We start from the raw sequence: 18,550 nt of genomic DNA on the forward strand, positions 1-18,550 counted from the left end.
AGCACTTTAAACATAGAGAAACATCAAAAGTGACATAAAAACCACGCAACCCATGCATACTACAATGCATAAAATATGAACAAAAGGTATAAGAGAACAAACGCTTGGTGGATAGGAGGAAAGTTGTGAGATATTCAAGGGAAAAAAAAAAACCCTTTTACCTCAGACCTTATTTTTAACTCTATTAATAACAAAATATAAATGATTATAAAACAAATGAGGAAACATACATTTTTCCAGATCTGGAAGGTGATCATGGAAAAAATATTTGTTCCAATAGCTTTCTTTTTTACATTTAAGAAATCCAAGTGGTAAAACGCTAGAAGAAAGAAGCCACTGGGTAAAACTTCGGTCCCTAAAGATATTTACAAGATGGCTGCAAAGAGCAGAAAGACTAGAAGAAATTGCCCAAACATGAAATTATAGATGAAAACTGTAAAGAAATATCTGAAGTGGGATAGGGGATACATAAGAGAGGAAAATCAAAATAAGGAGTAGTGTTGGTCTGGAGATAACCTTACTAAATTTTAACATAAACATCATTTACATATTTTAGAAACTGCAGTGCTCTTCAAAAAGCACAATCATGTTAATATGGTTGAAACATTTAAAAAAGTGCAGGCTTCAAAAACACATTCACAGTGCTCAACAAAGAAACCAAAATAAGTACCAGGCCTCACAGTATATACAATTATTTCAGGTACAATGTGTGTTCAACTAAACGTTGTTTTTGCAAAGCATATAATCATTTCACTAAAAGCAGTTAATCATAAAATGAGTCTTACCTGCATATTTTATGCACATGAAACCAAATAGCTGGGTAAAATTTCTTTCGCTTTGTTCTTTACAAGAAAAATTTCAGCAGTAAGAATCCTGAGCCTTTGTGTAAACTATCTCACTGAACTGTAACTTAAAAGATAAAATGTGGCAATACTTATTTTCTTGGCTCAGCTATTGGCCATGTGACCTTGAGCAGATCACTGAATCCCTCACTATTTTCAATTGTAAAAATGAGGTAATAATAATACCACTACTGGGTGCATCATATTATATTTCACTGTGCATTATGAAGATTGAATGAAGATGTGGGTATGTTCAATATACTGGTGATATATTATGCATATGTTAATATATACATATATAATATATGTATTTATAAGTGTCTAATCTAGAAAAATATTAAGTCATAGCTCTATTGTTAATTATTATCATTTTTTCACCCATCTTAGATGGCCAATTACCATAGGTCTCAGCTTTTTGCAATAAAAACTGACCATTATGAATTGCTAATGAAACTAGGTCTATCTGGTATAAAGAGCTCTCATTTGCAAATGAGATAAACAGAAAAACATACACACTATCTGTCTGAAACATTGTCCAAAAGCCAGCTATTAGCATGTAGTAAGACTAATGGATGATTTGTAAAGCCAAGAAACTCAGGTTTTTCCATTCTCTTAGTCAACTTTCCATTCCAATACTGTAGTACAAGCCTTCATAATACAAGATAATTCATGTGCTACTCCAATGGAGACAGGCCAGGAGCTGGGTGGTGAGGAGGTGATAATCTAAAAAGGTGACAAAAGCCAGGACACTCTTCTGGAACACACAGGTGAGGGCAACATGCAGCAGGACTGGATTCCACACCAAAACACAGACACACAACGTGAACAGCCAAGCACGCCAGCAGCCAGGGCAAATGTGCTGGAACCACCACTGTAGGAATGTTTATGGGTGATGCTGACAGTCTTAACTATTATTTCAAGGGCAGAGCATAAGGCCCACCACACGATTTAGAAAGGGCACACATTTCTTTCTGCCATCACAGATTACATTTTAAAACTACTTTAAAAGAGATAATTTGAAGAATATTTGAAACTTAAGCACACTTAAGCTTAAGCTTGAAGAGAAAATAAGTTTCCTAAGTTGAATTTTCTGAAAAGAGCAAAGTCAAAAAAGAAAAAAATAAATCCTGAAACCATCTAAGAGCATCACTAATATTATATCATATAATTATAGTGTTCTTGTGTGACAAAGAAGTGAATCAATTCTGAGGAAATATGTCTCCAGAGAACTACAGAAAACTTAAAAAGAACTAAGAAGGCTTGGAATATGTGACTCTTTCTTCCTCAAAAAAATACATGCTTCACATCTCATATTTATAATCTAGGAATGTAAGGAAACAGACATAAAGTCTTTGTACTGAAATCAACAAATCAGCAAAATCAATTAAACATAATTGGAGCAAAAAGGGCACCATGCTTTGGGTCTTGTACTGCCCTCATGAGAACAGATAAATATTTTCCTGGCTACCCTTCAGTTTTCATTATGAGCAAGGCTAGCTGGGGGACTATGCTGGTGGCAGCCACAGTGTTTGTATGAGTTCAGTGCTGATGTGCTCGTTTTCAGGACAACATGCTGAGGGGCAGAGCAGGACGCTGCATGCCAGGTGCCCAGAATGACCTTGTTAAGCTTTGAGTAGTCAATGAGGTCGGGCCGGTGTCTGTGGATGAGCGCACAGAGTCCAAGGCCATCTTTCCAGCTGCATGACAGTCGAGAACAGGAACAGGTGTTAATGGAGAGAAAGCAGCAGCAAGGTTCTGCTCATCGTCAGACACTGGTCTGGCATTGGGGTAATCCTTCTGTCTGGCTCAAAGCACCAAAGGCCCCATGTACCTTCCTCCCTAGCCCACCCACTGACCTGGTTTCCCCTTCAGACATTCATCTTCTTCCTGGGGTTTGTCAAGAACCGTCATCCCTATGCTCATCTGCTCTCCATTTCACAGCTTTAGGCCCTCCCCCTCTCCCATGCCAGTCTGATTCTGTGCTGGGAGAATCGGCGGTAACAGCAAGGATGATGCCTCTCTTCTGTGGTGGTCACTGCTCATCTCTGTCAGTGCCTCCCAGTCCCAGATTTCTCCACCCCTCTCTTCTCCAAGTCTCCATCATAGATGTGACCCCAGAATGGCCTAACAAACACACACAAGGATGTCTGCCCTGAAATGGCAAAAAAACACCTTCCTCTAATTCTTAGTACACTTAACAGGTCTCCATGAGTTGTCAGGTACTCCTTTCTTCATAAGCTTCTGAATTCTTATTATTTTTATTTTTTAAGGCAAAGACATGTAGGTACCTGAAGACTTAGGGGGAGGATTTGGTTTCCAGCCTGTTTCCCTAGAGACACCAGCACTAACTGAGCGTGCCTCAGACAACCTCAGGCTATGAGTTTGGCAGTGGTAAGCAGCAGGCTCACTAAAGGCATGGAGCAGGAGTTCAGCCCCTCAAAGGTCAGGGGAGAAGGAAACCCCATGGGCTACACTCTTGAAGTGCTTGGACCAGAGGAATAAAAGCAAGGTGAGAGAAGCCAGTGAGATGTCTGACAGTTACAGTGGCAGAAGGTTCTAGCCTTTCCTGGCTCCTCTTATCTCCCAGGCGGTATACTGTGGGCACAGGGCTTCTTTCTTACCTTCCTACACTCAAGGCCTGGCCCGCTGCCTGACGCTTGGGAGAGACACTCCAAGAATAGTTGCCCACCTAGAATACCTCCCCAACTTTTTGTTGTGACTCATTCTTCTCCTTCACTTTTAATTACCCCCAAGTGGCTGGGGATCCATTTGTATTCCTGGGAAACCCATCATCCAGAGGGTGGAAATATAAACAGTTTCTCTAATCACACATAATAATGACAAAAGATCTGCATAAGAGAAAGGACAGAGGAAAGTGACAAAATCATGCTCTTAGATTACAAGTTTTGTCAAAAATACAAAGCTGACAAAGTATCCTTCTGACTGGGGGAGTACAGGGATCAAGGTGTAGGTAGTTCCTGGCGATATGGAGACCCTGTGACTTTCCTCCTCATTGAGAGGCTGCTACCAGTACAAGGTGAAGGCCATGGGCATGCTTACTCTCCCAGATTCTGAAGACCCTTTCTGGTGCTGTGTGCTTAAAAAATATAATCCTGGGGCCTCCCTTGTGGTGCAAGGGGTTGAAACGCAACCTATGAGGCTGTCTACAGCCACTGTAGCACTTATTCAATCCCCCGGCCGGCCAGAGAGCTGCCCACATGGTGCAGGCGACCTTGTGTTTCAGTCGGTCCGCCTGTTCTGTTCCCCACTCTGCCTCTGGTGAATCCTCTCACCCCCTACACCTCTGGCCTGTACCCCAGTTCTTGCGTGCATAAATAAATAAATCTTTAAAAAAATAATATAGTCCTGTCTTATCAGCATCTTAAACCTTGATCAAACATTTTCCCTAAAGACAACCTACATATCAAATGGTCTACAAACTAGATGGAACACACAGTAGGACCACCCCTGATACCACCACTCTTAAATAAATGCTTTCCTGATAATATCATCAAAATATCATATAGCCTTGGTTCTGCTCCATACCAAAAGACACCCCTCAAGAGAGGCAAGGAAAATTCTAGTGTAAATTAACACTGCTTACCCTGCCATCCTTGGATTGCAATGAGGACATATGGACCCAGAGCACTGCTCACTCACCTAGTGTGGAAGTTCTGAATGTTCACATTTCTGTAAGGAGCGGTCTTCCTTTGACACCAAAGCAGCAGGCCTTCTTTGGCAGAGGTTTCTGTAATGACAGCCAAAAATATGTGTCCACAGGAAAATACTCACCACTGAATTTGCCGGCCTGCTAGTCACTTTCTAAACAGACCTCCTGGGGGATGGCCAGCAAAGACATGGCTTCTTCTCCGATTCTCTGCCAGAGCTAGAAGCCTGCTCCAGTGCCTGGCTTCTGAGGACACTTAAGGACCTTACAAAGGACACTGCAGGAACAAGTGCCAGTTATGACATAAATATAAAATCGGACTTCAGGGTCTCCCTGGGGGTGCAAGGGGTTAAGTCTCAGCACTATGAAGCTATCTGTGGCCACTGCAGCATGAGTTCAATTCCCTGCCAGGGAGCTAACCCACATGGCACGGCAGACCTCTCCTGTCTCGCCCGCTGCTCCCCACTGCTCACCCGCTGTGTATTTCAGTAGATCTACCTGTTCTGCTCCCTACTGTCTCTGGTGAATCCTCTCACCCCCTTACCTCAGGCCTGCTCTTAATGCATAAATAAACAAATCTTTAAATATTCATTTAAAATTAAAATTAAAATTAAAGTCAGACTTCAGGGCTATAGGGAATTTACCCTCTTTTAATGAAAAGTTGAAAAATGTATATAGTTTATGACTTTACTAACCTGTCATTCATCTCATTTGTAATTCATGTTCTCAGGTAAATGGAATTCATAGAGGTCACTATATCTCAAATATATTTCCTTACCCAGTGATTTTATAATCCTTAAAGGCTCTTATTGGTAAATTTCAAATTTGGCCATTTGAGTTTCCTCTAAGTTTAAAAAAACTCAACCACTGGGGATCATAGCTCAGGGGTTAGAGCACTGGTCTCATAAAAACACTCCACTTCCTATGGTTGCCATGAAAACTTGTGCTGCTCAGACAACCTGCTGCCGGGAGCAGAGGGCAGGCTGGCTGGCCCCCACTTGGAACCCACCCTATCTTTCCGAGTCCTGCTTCTGTAGGGAGGCTCCAGCCAAAGACTGAATAAGGGAGGGGCACTATAGATGGATCATTCCTGCCACACATAGGGTATCTCTGAGAGTAATTCAGGTGTAAGGGCTCCCCATTGGCCTGGCTGAACCAGCTTCAGGTCTGAACTGGAGAATAAGACCCTTCCTCTCCAAATATCCATTTCCCCTTCTCCTGCATCCATCTGAACATGTAAAACTATGCTTAGTTTGTCAGACATAGAAAAATAGGTAGTGGTAGGCCACATTCAGCTAGGAGCCACTTTTGCCAAAGCCTGGTTTAGATGAAAATATTACAGACTCTACAACTAGGGAATAGATGGAGATTCAAGGACATATTCAGAACCACTATGAGGTTGAAATCAACAAGTCTTGGTGATAGCACAATGTGGGAAATAGAGAAAAAAAGGACTCCTACTTTTGCTTTGAACAAATAAATACAGTGGAAAAAATGTATTTACAAGAAAAGTAATAACATCTATTAGATGCTTCATGGATAAATGATCGCTGTAATCATATTTCTACTGTCTTCTCCCCCTAAAGCAACTTGCTTTTTTTTCCTCTGAGCTAATCAGTTAGGCCTATCTGTTAAGGGCTCACTCAAAGTTCCATTTTTTCCAAAGAGTCTTTCCTTGTGACTACTTAAGCCTGACTGCTTGGACAACAATAGTGTAGTAGCAAGAATATTGAATTAGTACCAAAGGTCCTGGCTTCAATTCTGGGTTTTGCCATTTACTGTTTATGATACTAGGAAGTTATTTAATCTCTTTCAGTACCAGTTTCCTCATCTGTGAATAAAGGTAATAATAAATGCCTATGGCTATTTTTTAAAAAGGACATGAATTCTCTAACACTTGTCCCATGAAGAGATGGGGTCTAATACCCTTCTCTTGAATCTGGCGAGGCTTATAAATGCTCAACAAACAGTACAGCAGAAGGGATGCTGTGTGATAGCCCAGACTAAATCATAAAAGGTCATGCAGCTTCTACCTTCTTTCTCAGTTTATTTGAGCATGGACCCTGAATGGTCATGCCAGATTTTTTGACTAACTTAGGCGACCATACTGTGAAGGACAAACTACATGGAGAAGTCAAATGTAGTCTATCTATGTGACAGACCCCCAGCTGAGATCCCAGCCAACAGCCAATATCAAACTGCCAGCCTTAAAAGTGAGGCATTTTAGAGAGTAATAGAGTCTGTTGAGACTAAAGTCCCAGACAGCATGTGACAGCATCACTGCATAACTTGGATGCAGGAACTTTTTAGAAGCATCTTGTAATTTTCATTAGCATGACAGAAATATCCTTTAATAAAAGTCCACTGTATGAAGCCTCTCAATTTCAGACTAATGACTGATTAAAGCTGGCTGTCATACCTGAGCCTGGATTATTGAGGTTTTAATTTCATTCTATCTTACTTTGATTTCCAGTGACATAAGTGGGGCTTCACCGCTTGAAGGCAATAATCTAGATGGGAATGAAACTCTTTAAGGGCAAATACTGTAGGCTGCATGTCATCTGCTACAACAGTAGGAAAACTGTTGATTTTTAGAATTGGTTGATCACTAATTAAAAATACTTAAGAAGACCAGAGTCCAAGGGTACACTGTCTCAGGCAGAATTATAAGCAACACCTCCACCGCTCATTCATGTCTGGTTATCTGTTAGGTTAAAAGTTAGGGGAGGCTAATTGGTTGGACAATTCAGATGGCCCTTAAATACACTCTGCAGTTATGCATTTTGTGATGTGATGAGGTGTAAATAGGCAAAGTTCTAATTTTAAGAATGTCAAACTGACACTTTTCAAAAGAATTGAATACATCAAAATATTTAGAAATGCAGTGGGAGTAAAAGAGTAAAGATTTTTGTCTTCAGTGGCAGTGCCAAGGATTAGGATGCTATTACAATCACAGAACAGTTGTTAGCCAAAAGATATAACAATAGAGATTTCATGGGGGCGGGAGGGGGGAGAGAGAGAGAGGAAAGGAAGAGGAGAGTAGGGGGAAACAAAAAGACAGGAAAGGAGGGAGGAAGAAGCAAGGAAGAAAGAGAGGAAGAGAGGAAGGGAAGAGAGAAACAAATGTACTCATATTCAGTAGTCAAATTTTTTACACCAAAAAAAGGGTTTCAGTTGTGAACCTACTAGTATAATAAGCAATAAAGAAACTCAAAAAATTCTTATTTTAAAAAATGACTTCTGTTCTGAACATGTGTTCATCTTTTCCAGCATGATTCCACCCCCATGAATGAAGCAGCATTGCTGGGGTCTTTTTCCATACAAATGTAAAACTTGTGAAAACCCAACTTATATAGCTTTCATCTATTCAATCAAGTAAGTGACTGTTCAATTTTACAAAACTCTATCCAAGTTTTCCTTTATAAGCTCAATTTACAGATTATTCTAAGTGTCTTAATAAACCAGATTTTTAACCACTTCTTTTACCTTCAACTGAAATGTCCTGAATGGCAAAGCGAAGGATGATAGTCCAGATCATACCCAGCGTCATTTTCACGTTACCATCAACAATTTCTTTAGATGAGAAAAGACAACAACAAATTAGTGTAAAGATAACATAATCAGTACATCATTTTATCCTACAAGTTGTAAGCTTTTTACAATTTTTGACCTCAGAGATATTAAGAAAAAAATTATATGGGAAGACGAGTTTATGTTTGTCTATGTGTTGCAGTGCGTCTTGTTATAAATATGGTACTCGTAGCCAAATGTTTCCAGTTTAAGTTAGTAATATATACAAGCACAAATCTTGCAAATATATAACCACTGGAAACAATGCAAGAATTTCCAAAGTTTAATGAGTAGATGAGCTCATATTCTAGATAACCAAATATCGAGAACACAGACTCATCTTCACCATGATCCTTCTTTCAATGCATCCAGTTGGCAGGTTCAAGGAACTCAATTGTGTATTACAAAAGGCAGGTAGTCTCAGCTCCTGCCAGTCACCAGGACTTTAATCCCCTACAGAGAATGAAGAGACCACTTCTTTTGTATAATGAGTTCTTATTAAGTTGCATTGGGATGCCTAGCATCTCATGCTTATCATGCCTATCATCTGTTTAAAGAAGACTGCATTATATTTGATTATTCTTTACAAACAATTCTAGAGCCTGGTGTCCCACTCACTGTACCATCTGTCTGTCCTCATCTCTGTATGCCCACAGCCTACCCAAGAGTGTAACACAAAGCAGGCTCAGTAAATGGTGGAGAACATGGCCAAGGAGAACTCATATAGCTGCAGGTCCAAATCCCCATGTGAGGTCAGTAAGCCAGGCAGGGTTACCCCCAACACACCTCACTTACCTTCAGCCCCGATGGACACCAGTTTCACACCTTTGCTGGCTATGTAATCCAAGGCTTTGTTGACATTAGCAATTTTGTGAAATCGCATTTTTCCTCGGTCAGGTTTGGGCAGTCTTTCCCCTGTCAGATGAAAACAGAATAGTGTGGACATAGAGAAAGTAACCCTGTGCTACAGAATCAAGATGCAACATTCAGAGTTTATGATTTCCTTAAGCAGAAATAGTTATCTGTTAGATGTAACCCTGGCTTCTGTAAATCGCAACATAGATCATAAACCAAAAGACTGTTGAGATTAAGTGGACCAGTAAGGGTTCATACTATAAGGCCACATGCTTTCCGAATCTGCTGGGAGGGTCCAGTTTGGCTGGTGGGCCAATTTAGAAATGAGAAAAGAGAGAAACTGGTTGGTGCTCCCGGAGCATTCAGAGCTGCTGATGAGCTCAGAGGAAGTCAGGAGAGCCTAGTTCCAGTCAGAGGTGGCTGCCAGGGCTCCTCTCAGACGTCTGACTGTGGTTCTATATGGGTCAGGACAGACTTGACATCATCCTTCCCAGTCATGCTTCTTCAAGAATGATCAAATCACATCCAAGTTTTAAACAGCCAAGTGAAATTCTAGGCAAAACATAACCTCTCTGGGATTTTAACTTATGTTTTCAAGGTTTTTGTCCCAAATGACATTTATACTATTGTTTCTTATTGATTTTGCATGAAAGATAATTTCTAGAATACACACTACCTAGACCAAGAATGGAAAAGTGGGTAGCATGCAGGGTAGTGGTATAAATGTCACTTTTCTCTTCTCTCATTTTGTTTTGAGATGGGTAGTATTAAATACCCATCATCTTAAAGAATCAATTTTAAATAGAATTTACTCTTTTTTTAGAGTAGAAAAATAACCTCAAGCAGATTACTGTTTGCAAAACTTTTCTTTGCCAATAATATGTTCTTGCCCAGTTTGGTTCAAAGGGAACTTTTAAAGCCCTCATCTTTAAACCAATGCAAATCTACTGTTTACACCTAGAAGTACAGAATTGGGGTATGAGATATGTTGAAGACGAACCTGAGATGACTTCCAAAAGCAGCATAAGCTTAAGGCCATTTCTGAAATCTTCCTCGATGTTCTCAATCTGGGTGCCAGCTTTCCTTAGGTGGGAATTACACCAGGCAGTGAAAGTCTGCAACAAGAACCAAACACTGTTTAACAAAGCCTCATCAGCAGTCACTCTCCACATAGACAACATTTGACATCTCACACATTCTGGACATCTAAGAAGTTGGAATATCCTGGATCTTCTAGAGAAAACAGAATTTTCTATTTTTGAGGTGGCATTAGTTTACAACGCTGTATAGGTTTCTAGTGTGCAGTTCTCACCTGAGAAACTGTATACATTCACCACACCCACCACCAGTTATCCAATCACCATCCACCACCTTTTACCCATTCCCTATGCTCTCCTTCCCATTTGGTAACCACCATTCTGGTTTTATAGTCAAAGGGTTTGTTTTTTGTTTTCTTGGTTTGCTTGCTTTTTTCTTCATTGTATTACACAAATGTTTGAAATCATTACGTATTTGTCTTTCTCCTAACTTATCTCACTACATATAAACCTCCAAGGTCATCCATGTTGTCCCAAATGACAAGATTTCATCTCTGTCATAGTTGAACAGTAGTGTATGTATGCCACATCTTTATCCACTCACCCATCATTCGGTACTAGGGTTGTTTCCATATCTTGGCTAAAGTGAATAGTGCCCCAATGAACACAGGGGTGCATATCTTTTTGAATTAGTGTTTTCATCTCCTTTGGTATATACCCAGAAGTGGGATTACTGGATCATATGGTAGCTATTTTGAACTTTTGAGGTACCATCATACTCTTTTCCACAGTTGCTAGTTTACATCCCCACCAACAATGCATGAGGGCTTCTTTCTCTCCACATCCTCGTCAACAGTAATTATTTCTCAACTTTTTGATAATAGCCAAATCTCACTTTGGTTTGATTTGCAGTTCCCTAATGATAAGCGATGTAGAACATCTTTTCATGTGTCTTCTGGCCATCTTCTTTGGTGAAATGCGTATTTAGATTCTTGCCAATTTTTTAATCAGGTTGTTTGTTGTTGTTGTTAAGTTGTACAAATTGTTTATGTAGTGGATATTAACCCTTGTGTGACATGATTTGCAAATATCTTCTCCCACTTAGCAGGCTGCTTTTTATTTTATCAATAGTTTCTTTTGTTGTATAGAAGGTTTTTAGTTTGATTTCGTTCTGTTTTATATTATCTTTTTGTCTTTTGCTTTTGGGGACAAATCCACAAAGACATCAGTAACACCAATGTCAAAGAACTTATTACCTATGTTTTCTTCTATGTATTTTATGGTTTCAGGCCTTATATTCAAGTCTTTAATCCATTTGCGGGTTTTTTTGCTTGTTTTGTATATGGTATAAGATAGTGGTCTGGTTTTATTCTTTTTGCATGTGGCTGTCCAGTTTTCCCAGCATCATTTTTTGAAGCATCTTTCTTTCTGCACTGTATGCTCTTGACTCCTTTGTCATAAATAAGTTGCCTATATACGTATGGCTTTATGTCTGGGTTTTCAATTCTATCCCTCTGATCTATGTCCCTCATTTCATTCCAATGCTATAGTACTTTTATCATTGGCATTTTGTAGTATAGTTTGAAGTCAGAGAGCATAATGCCTCATTTTTGTTCTTTTTTCCTTAGGACTGCTTTAGCTTTTCAAGGTCTACTGAAGTTCCATATACATTTTAGGATTTTTTTTTGTTCCATTTTTATGAAGAATGCCATTGAGGTATTAATATGGATTGCAATGAATTTCTATACATACTACTCTACATAAATGGCCATTTTGACACTATTGAGTCTTCCAATTCATGAGCATGGAATGTCTTTCCATTTTTTTCTTCTTCAATTTCTTTCGACAATATTTTAGTTTTTGATGTACAGGTTCTTCACTTCCTTGGTTAAATTTATTTCTAGGAAATTTTATTCCTAGCTATTTTATTCTTTTGGTTGCAATCATATGAAACTGTTTTCATCATTTCTCCTTCTGCTACTTCATTGTTTGAGCACAGAAATGTAACATATTTTTGTATATTGATTCTGCAGCCTGCAAACTTACTGTATTCAATTATTATATCTAACAGTTTTTGGTAGAGTCTTTAGGGTCTCCTATATATAGTATGTCATCTGCAAATCGTGATAATTTTACTTATTTCTTTCCAGTTAGGCTATCTTTTATTTTTTTTTTTTTCTTGGCTAATTGTCCCAGTCAAGACCTCTAATCATAAAGGGTTGGAAAGCAGATAGAATTTGGTGGAGAGAATGATTTGAAGCCTAAAGGTGCGAGTTTGGTAAAATTTTATCTTTAGAAACAAAACATGATCTACTCAATATACCAACCTGAGGAATTTCTACCATCAGATAAGAAAGCTTTCACATTTATACCTCACTTTCTGAAAGCCTCCTACTTTGCAGGAAAGATAGATTAAATTAGAATGTGCTTATTTCTCTACACACAACAAAAATAAGCCTGCTTGCAGAATGGGTGAACAATGTTTAAAGAATGTTCAAAACATCTTACTCTAGAGCAGAGGGTAGGTGGTATTGTGTAGTAGAAAGGAGAAGAGAGGAGGGACTCATAACCACTAATTATCTACAATTAGTTTATCTGGGATGAACAACAGCTTTAAGCTAGTAACTAAATCAATTTAAAAATTTGCAGTATAGTCAATCATTTTAATAATAATAATAATAATAATAATAATAGTAATAATGACTTCCTACTGGCATATTCTAGGCTCTGGATTTCAAAGACAATTACATACAGCCCTACCATGAAAGGATTCACCACCAGTCATGCTAACAAATTACTAGAGTGGTCTTTAGCAGAAAACGGACTATGTAATAAATGGCTCTAGAGTTATTCTGTTTATTTTTCAAGATTCTTTTAACTTGGCTTTCACTTGTGCACTATTTCCTGCCAAAACCAGATTAGAAATGCTTCTGGCAACTGCTGGGTAAGAATGCAAACTGTCCCCTTGTCTCACAACAGCTGCGAGGCTCAAGAACAAAGTGCCTGGCATGTTAAACTGGAGTGAGACACACAAATAGGGTTTGTGTTATAGATGAGAAAATGCACCTCTCAAAAAACAGTTTGCTTCTTAGTAAGATTGAAAGAAGACATTGCTTCCATAAAAATTTTTTTCCTGGGTGATAAAGATTGATTTTAAAATCTGACTAATTGACTTAATTCAAGAAATGATGAACCCTAAATTTTAAGACGAAAAGTAAATATACGTGTTTTCTTAGATATACAGCAATAAATTTTATGCTCAGGGGCCTAAATTGAAATTATTCCTCCCCAAACACATCTAAACTTAAGTCAAGTCTAAACAGAAGAGACACTCTATGCCACACACACCAATCACTCTTGTCAATAGCGGCTATTTAAATGCAAATTAATTAGAATTAAAGGAAGTTATTTTAATTTGTATTTATTTTTGCTGAGGTAACGTTGGTTTACATCACTGTTCTTGATTTAGGGGAACAGGTTCCTACCTTTCAGATGTACATCACCACACCACACCCACCATCAAAGTACCCATGATCCTTTCCCACAGACCACTGGGCCCCCTCCCCTGTTTGTTCCCAACTCCACCATCCCTCCCCTTCTAGAAGCTCAGAAATTAAAATTTTAGTTCTTTAGTTGCACAAGCCACCTTTTGAGAGTTCAAAAACCACATGTGGCCAGTGGCTACAGAACTGAATAGAGCAGATAACAGAAGATCTCTTGTAAGACAAAACATTCTATTGGACCGTGCGGTTCTAGGTAATGAAAGTTTGTTATTTGAAGCTAAGATTATTAACAAGACTATTATTTATTCAAATATTAATTTAAGTATTTACTTTTTGAAGAGGTAATATATTTCCTTGGTTCAAAATTCCAGTAGTTCAAAAGGGCATCAAGTGAAAACCTCTCTCACTCTTGTTTCCAGCCATGCAGTTCCCTTCCCCAGAGGAAACAAACAGATTTGGTTTCTTACACATCTCGAACAATACTCCACACACATACAAATACACAGACATATACATCTTTTTTTGTTCCTTTAACACAAAATAGTATACACATTGTTCTATATCCGGCTTTTATATAAACATACATATGTATATATGTACATGTGTGTGTGTATATATATATATATAAAAAAGACCTTTGATACTAGCGATGTCATGAGTCACTTAATGGGGATACACTGACAAATGTCTAATAATGCAAATGTCATGAAGTATAATTACACAAATCTAGATTGCACAGCCTACTATATACATAGGCTATACATAGAAGCCACCATCATATAAGTGGGTCATCATTGAACGAATTGCCATTAAGTGGCATATGACTGTACAGTTCAGTCCTTTTGATGACTGCATAGTATTCTATTTGGTATATATTCCACTCTTTATATAACTAGCTCCCTATGGGTGGACATTTCCAGATAAATGAGTCCTTAAGGTAAAAATAAAAATCCCCAGCCCCATTTTCATCAAGTGAAACCAAAAGTTGTTTCTTTTTACTTACAATACTGAGACCACTAATATACCTAATGTTTTCAGGAAAGGTACAAGAGAATAATAGGTTTGGAGTTTTTAAATAGAACTGATGGAAGGAAAAAAATGATATAAAATATTTATAGGGCTGTTTTTATTAAGAATGTACTTAAAATGGGCAAATGTTGCTGGTGCTAGTGACCTTATCTTATTATCATGTTATTTAAGTCCCTTCATAAGACAGTATCAGAAAAAGTTCTGGATATAGTCCCAAAGCTGCTCATGAAATCAGTGCAAGCTTCCTGACTCCCTCTATGGAATACTGTGAAAGTTGTCTGATACTACCTTATTATAGGTAAACATACAATGAAGGTAATTTACCATAAGACATTCAGTTGTGCAAATCCAAAGAATGAATTTAATCTAAAAGATCAATTTATATAGTTAAGCCTAATGAAGTTTCCCCTGCCTTTAATAGTGTTCCTAAAAGCCAATAGAGGTGATGACTAACCCACTTAAATGTAGAAAGAGAAACCCAACAACTCAGTGATAATAGCTTGCAAAGAAGCCCAGTGCAATCTGAAAAGGAGGTTTAAGCCTTATTAGAATGTTTCTTTTTCATTCTATTTACAGTTTTAATTACCATGGCCTACAGAGACTGTTCCTAAGCATTTCCCATTGTCCTCTGGTTCCTGTAAAAAGCTTGCTAATTATGGAGATTAAAGCAAAAGCAACAACAGCAGCAAAACCCCACACATTTTACCTAAAGCTTCTTGGTGGATTTTCTTGCTGTTTTACAGCAACATGTATCTTTAAGGTCCATGGGGACTAAAACTTGGAGAACTAAAATAGAGTGAGGGTAGGTCCATTCAGCTTTGGAAGCAGACCTCTTGGTTCAAACCAGATTACCAAGCAAGATGCCCTTTTTAAATGAAAACAGTGTTCTGTGACCAAACATAGACTGTCAAGGGAAAGAGTCAGTCTCCCTTGCCCATTGTTATAAGGCACAAAGGAAACTTAGACACCAGGGCTAACAATAAGCAGGTTTATATCACCGGTGCTGACTCAGTGGATTCGCATCCAAAGGCTGAGCCCTGTTTGTAGGGAGTCAGGGGCTTATATACACATTTAGTTTCTACAAGGTTCTGGGTAGGTTTGCATTGGCAGCTGTACATGGTCAGATGTGACGTGTCTACATACCAAGAGGTGAGTCATATAGTTGCATACTAAGGAATGAGTAAAGGGTGAATAGTCACGGAAACCCCTCAGCTCCATCCTGCCTCATGGCGGTACATGGTCTAACATAAAGCAAGATTCATACCAGGAACCAAGTGGCACACCAGGAACTGAGCAAAAGGTTGTTACTAAGACCCCCAGGCTGCCTATCTCTGGTCACCATGCTTCACCCACAACTCAACTCAGAAGCTAACTTTAAACTTTGATATCCTCCAACTTTCTCTCTTACTTTCAAATCAAACCTTCCTCTACCTCATTCCTGGAGAACAGTTATTCCCTGCTCCTCTACACCTAGTGATGAATACTAATGTCTTTCGCACCTAGGCCATGCAAAGAGAAACAAGATGGAAAGACACTCGACCATCTCCAGAACAGAAAGGCAAATGTTTCTACTTCTTAGCAAATTCCAAAGATGCTCATGACAAACCTAAGAGAAAGAGTGTTCAGAAAAGAGTGTTCAAGTCACAGAGAGTAAAGGTAGAAGCACAGTGGAAGTTTCATCTCACTATGTATACTCCTCAGACAACAGGAGCAAGTATTAGTATTTGTTCCCAAAACATAAGATATCACAAGCCAAGAGTCACTGGGCAGTACTATAGGTACAGACTCTTTTTCCTGCCTAAGGTCCTCTTTGGTCAAAGCGGGGAAGCTCTCAGAGTACAGTGAGCAGAGGAGGGACTGCGAGTTAAGGGAGTGTCCCCAGGACTGGTGGTATCATGTTTTCACGCCTTAAGTCTGAAGCAGGCACAAACGTTCAGCAGTCTCACCTCAAGATATTCCTGAAAATGTTACTCAACACGATGGTTGAGGAAAATATTATTTGAAGGAGTTTCCCAGGAATATCTGTTAGCAAGAACTGTTAGTCCTATTCAATGGCAGGAGAAAGCATTCATTTTTCATGAAAAGTCCACTAGCAAAGTCCCTAGTCTATGGGAAGTTATGCCTTTCTTTCTCAAAGCTAAAGTATATGACAATTAGCACGATGTGCTTAATAGCAAAAAAATAAAAAAATAAAAAGCACCTATGTCCATTGAAATGCTGAGATAAGCTTATGTTATAGAATACTATGCATCTGTATTTGGTTTCTTTTAAGTTATTTAAGCCTATAGACGTAACAACCTACACTGTAGATTATTCCCTAGAGAAAAAGGGGGAAAGCTCACTTTGATTCCATTGGAATCAAAACAAGAAATAGCTGATTATTTATACAGTATTTTATATTAGAAAGTTCACATCTCTACCTAGAAGAGATATTACCTGGATACACAGATAAGGACAAAAAAAATCAAGCCTGAGTTGACACCGTTCTCTGAATAGGGGTCCACTTCATGCTACCAGTTCATTTTTCTCATAATATAACCATTAAATAATCACATTCATGACATAAGTCAATAAAACACTAAATAAGACAATGACTATTTTCTGAGCTTTCTACCATAAAATAGATATGGTATATAATAATGAGATACAAAATATAGTATACATATGCAACATGACATAACCTATTAATATATAGATCCAAAGTTGTATTGTAGAGTTTTTAAATGCATTTATATTTTTTATATATTTATTATTATTATTTTATATTTTTGCCTATCTCACACACTAATCTTCAGTTTCTTTCTTTTTTTTTTTTAGTTGAAGTAACACTGTATTATAATATCATATAATTTCCAGGTGTTCAATGCTGAGACTCAACATGTGTCTATACTTCATTAAGTTCATTGCTCCTCAAAACTTACTCAATTCCATTTTCTCTCAACAAAAAAATTTGACAGCACAACATCTATCAAATTCCTTTAAACTCTTTAAAACTGCTTTTACTTTAATAACAATTACATAAAATATGAATTTCACATCACATTTCCTCAAATGGAGACTCATTACAGTCCTGGACTTTTTCTGAATGAAATAGAACAGAATCTACTAAGGCCAGGGGTACTGGGGCAGGGTCTGTAGCGGGCAGCTGATAGGGTGTGTGGGGGACATGGGGCATGCCTTAAGAATTATTAGATTTTAGGGTCTCCCTGGTGGCACAGAGGTTAAAGCCTCAGCACTATCAAGATCAGCCACTGCAGCATAAGTTCGATCCCTGGCCAGGGAGCTGACCACATGGTGTAGCAGACCTCTCCTGTCTCACCTGCTACTCCCCTCAGCAATGTATTTCAGTCAATCTACCTGTTCTGCTCCTCACTCTGTCTTTGGTGAATCCTCTCTTTCCCCTCACCCCCAACACCTCTGGCCTATGCCCCAGTTATTGTATACATAAATAAATAAGAATAAATCTTAAAAAAAAACTTTTAGATTTCAAACCCAGATGTATTGCTTCTTTGTGTAAAAGCTGTATGAACAGGCTGTTTTGATTCTTCTTCTGTCTGTCAGTGAAGCCAGTTTGGGAAACTATCAGTGTTCTAAGCTTTTAAGTTTGCATATCACTTTTTTCCTCAGGGCGTAAAGATGTCAAAGGCTCCTGTGTCAATTCCTGGCCTGCTTCCTGTGGGTAGAATAGAGCCCAGGTAAGCAGGGGCTGTGGTGTCCAGGAAGCCAACAGGACCCAAGGTCATGGTTCAGAACTCAGATTCTATTTCTGACTTTGACCCCATATAATTATTTGTCCCTAATGTTCCTGACACTTTCACTGCTACAAAAATAAATAAATAAATGATAACTTAAGGAATAAGTCTAAAAGGTTATCATTAGAAAAAGAAATATAAAAGGCACCAGTCAACACTACCTACCAGATTGTTCTGAATACTCTGTCATGTAAAACCTCTGGAACAACTCTGTTGATCTTCTAAGAATGTCCCATTTATTTTTCTATTTACAATAATCACTTTAATACCATTTTCTACTTCACAAATTCCCAAT

The 18,550-nt window shown here is 38.5% G+C and overlaps 1 protein-coding gene across 4 annotated transcripts in view; it reads right to left on the reverse strand.

Annotated features, from left to right (window-relative positions):
* The window catches only part of ACTN2 (actinin alpha 2), a 71,751-nt gene that overhangs the window by 31,816 nt on the left and 21,385 nt on the right, over window positions 1–18,550 (reverse strand). For 2 of the 4 annotated variants that reach the window (XM_037510374.2, XM_037510375.1), the window contains exons 2-6: window positions 9,935–10,049; window positions 8,875–8,994; window positions 7,996–8,082; window positions 4,503–4,590; window positions 2,461–2,539 (exon numbers count right to left, since the gene is read on the reverse strand). In XM_037510374.2, coding sequence (XP_037366271.1) covers window positions 2,461–2,539; window positions 4,503–4,590; window positions 7,996–8,082; window positions 8,875–8,994; window positions 9,935–10,049 — 489 coding nt within the window. Of the gene's footprint in view, window positions 1–230; window positions 254–785; window positions 910–2,460; window positions 2,540–4,502; window positions 4,591–7,995; window positions 8,083–8,874; window positions 8,995–9,934; window positions 10,050–18,550 lie in introns of those variants that run through there. The other 2 variants (XM_037510372.2, XM_037510373.2) reach the window with 2 other exon arrangements.

This window comes from Talpa occidentalis, unplaced genomic scaffold (genome assembly GCF_014898055.3).
Source record: "Talpa occidentalis isolate TD23 unplaced genomic scaffold, MPIMG_talOcc4v2.1 talOcc4.14, whole genome shotgun sequence".
Taxonomy (NCBI): Eukaryota; Metazoa; Chordata; class Mammalia; order Eulipotyphla; family Talpidae; genus Talpa; species Talpa occidentalis.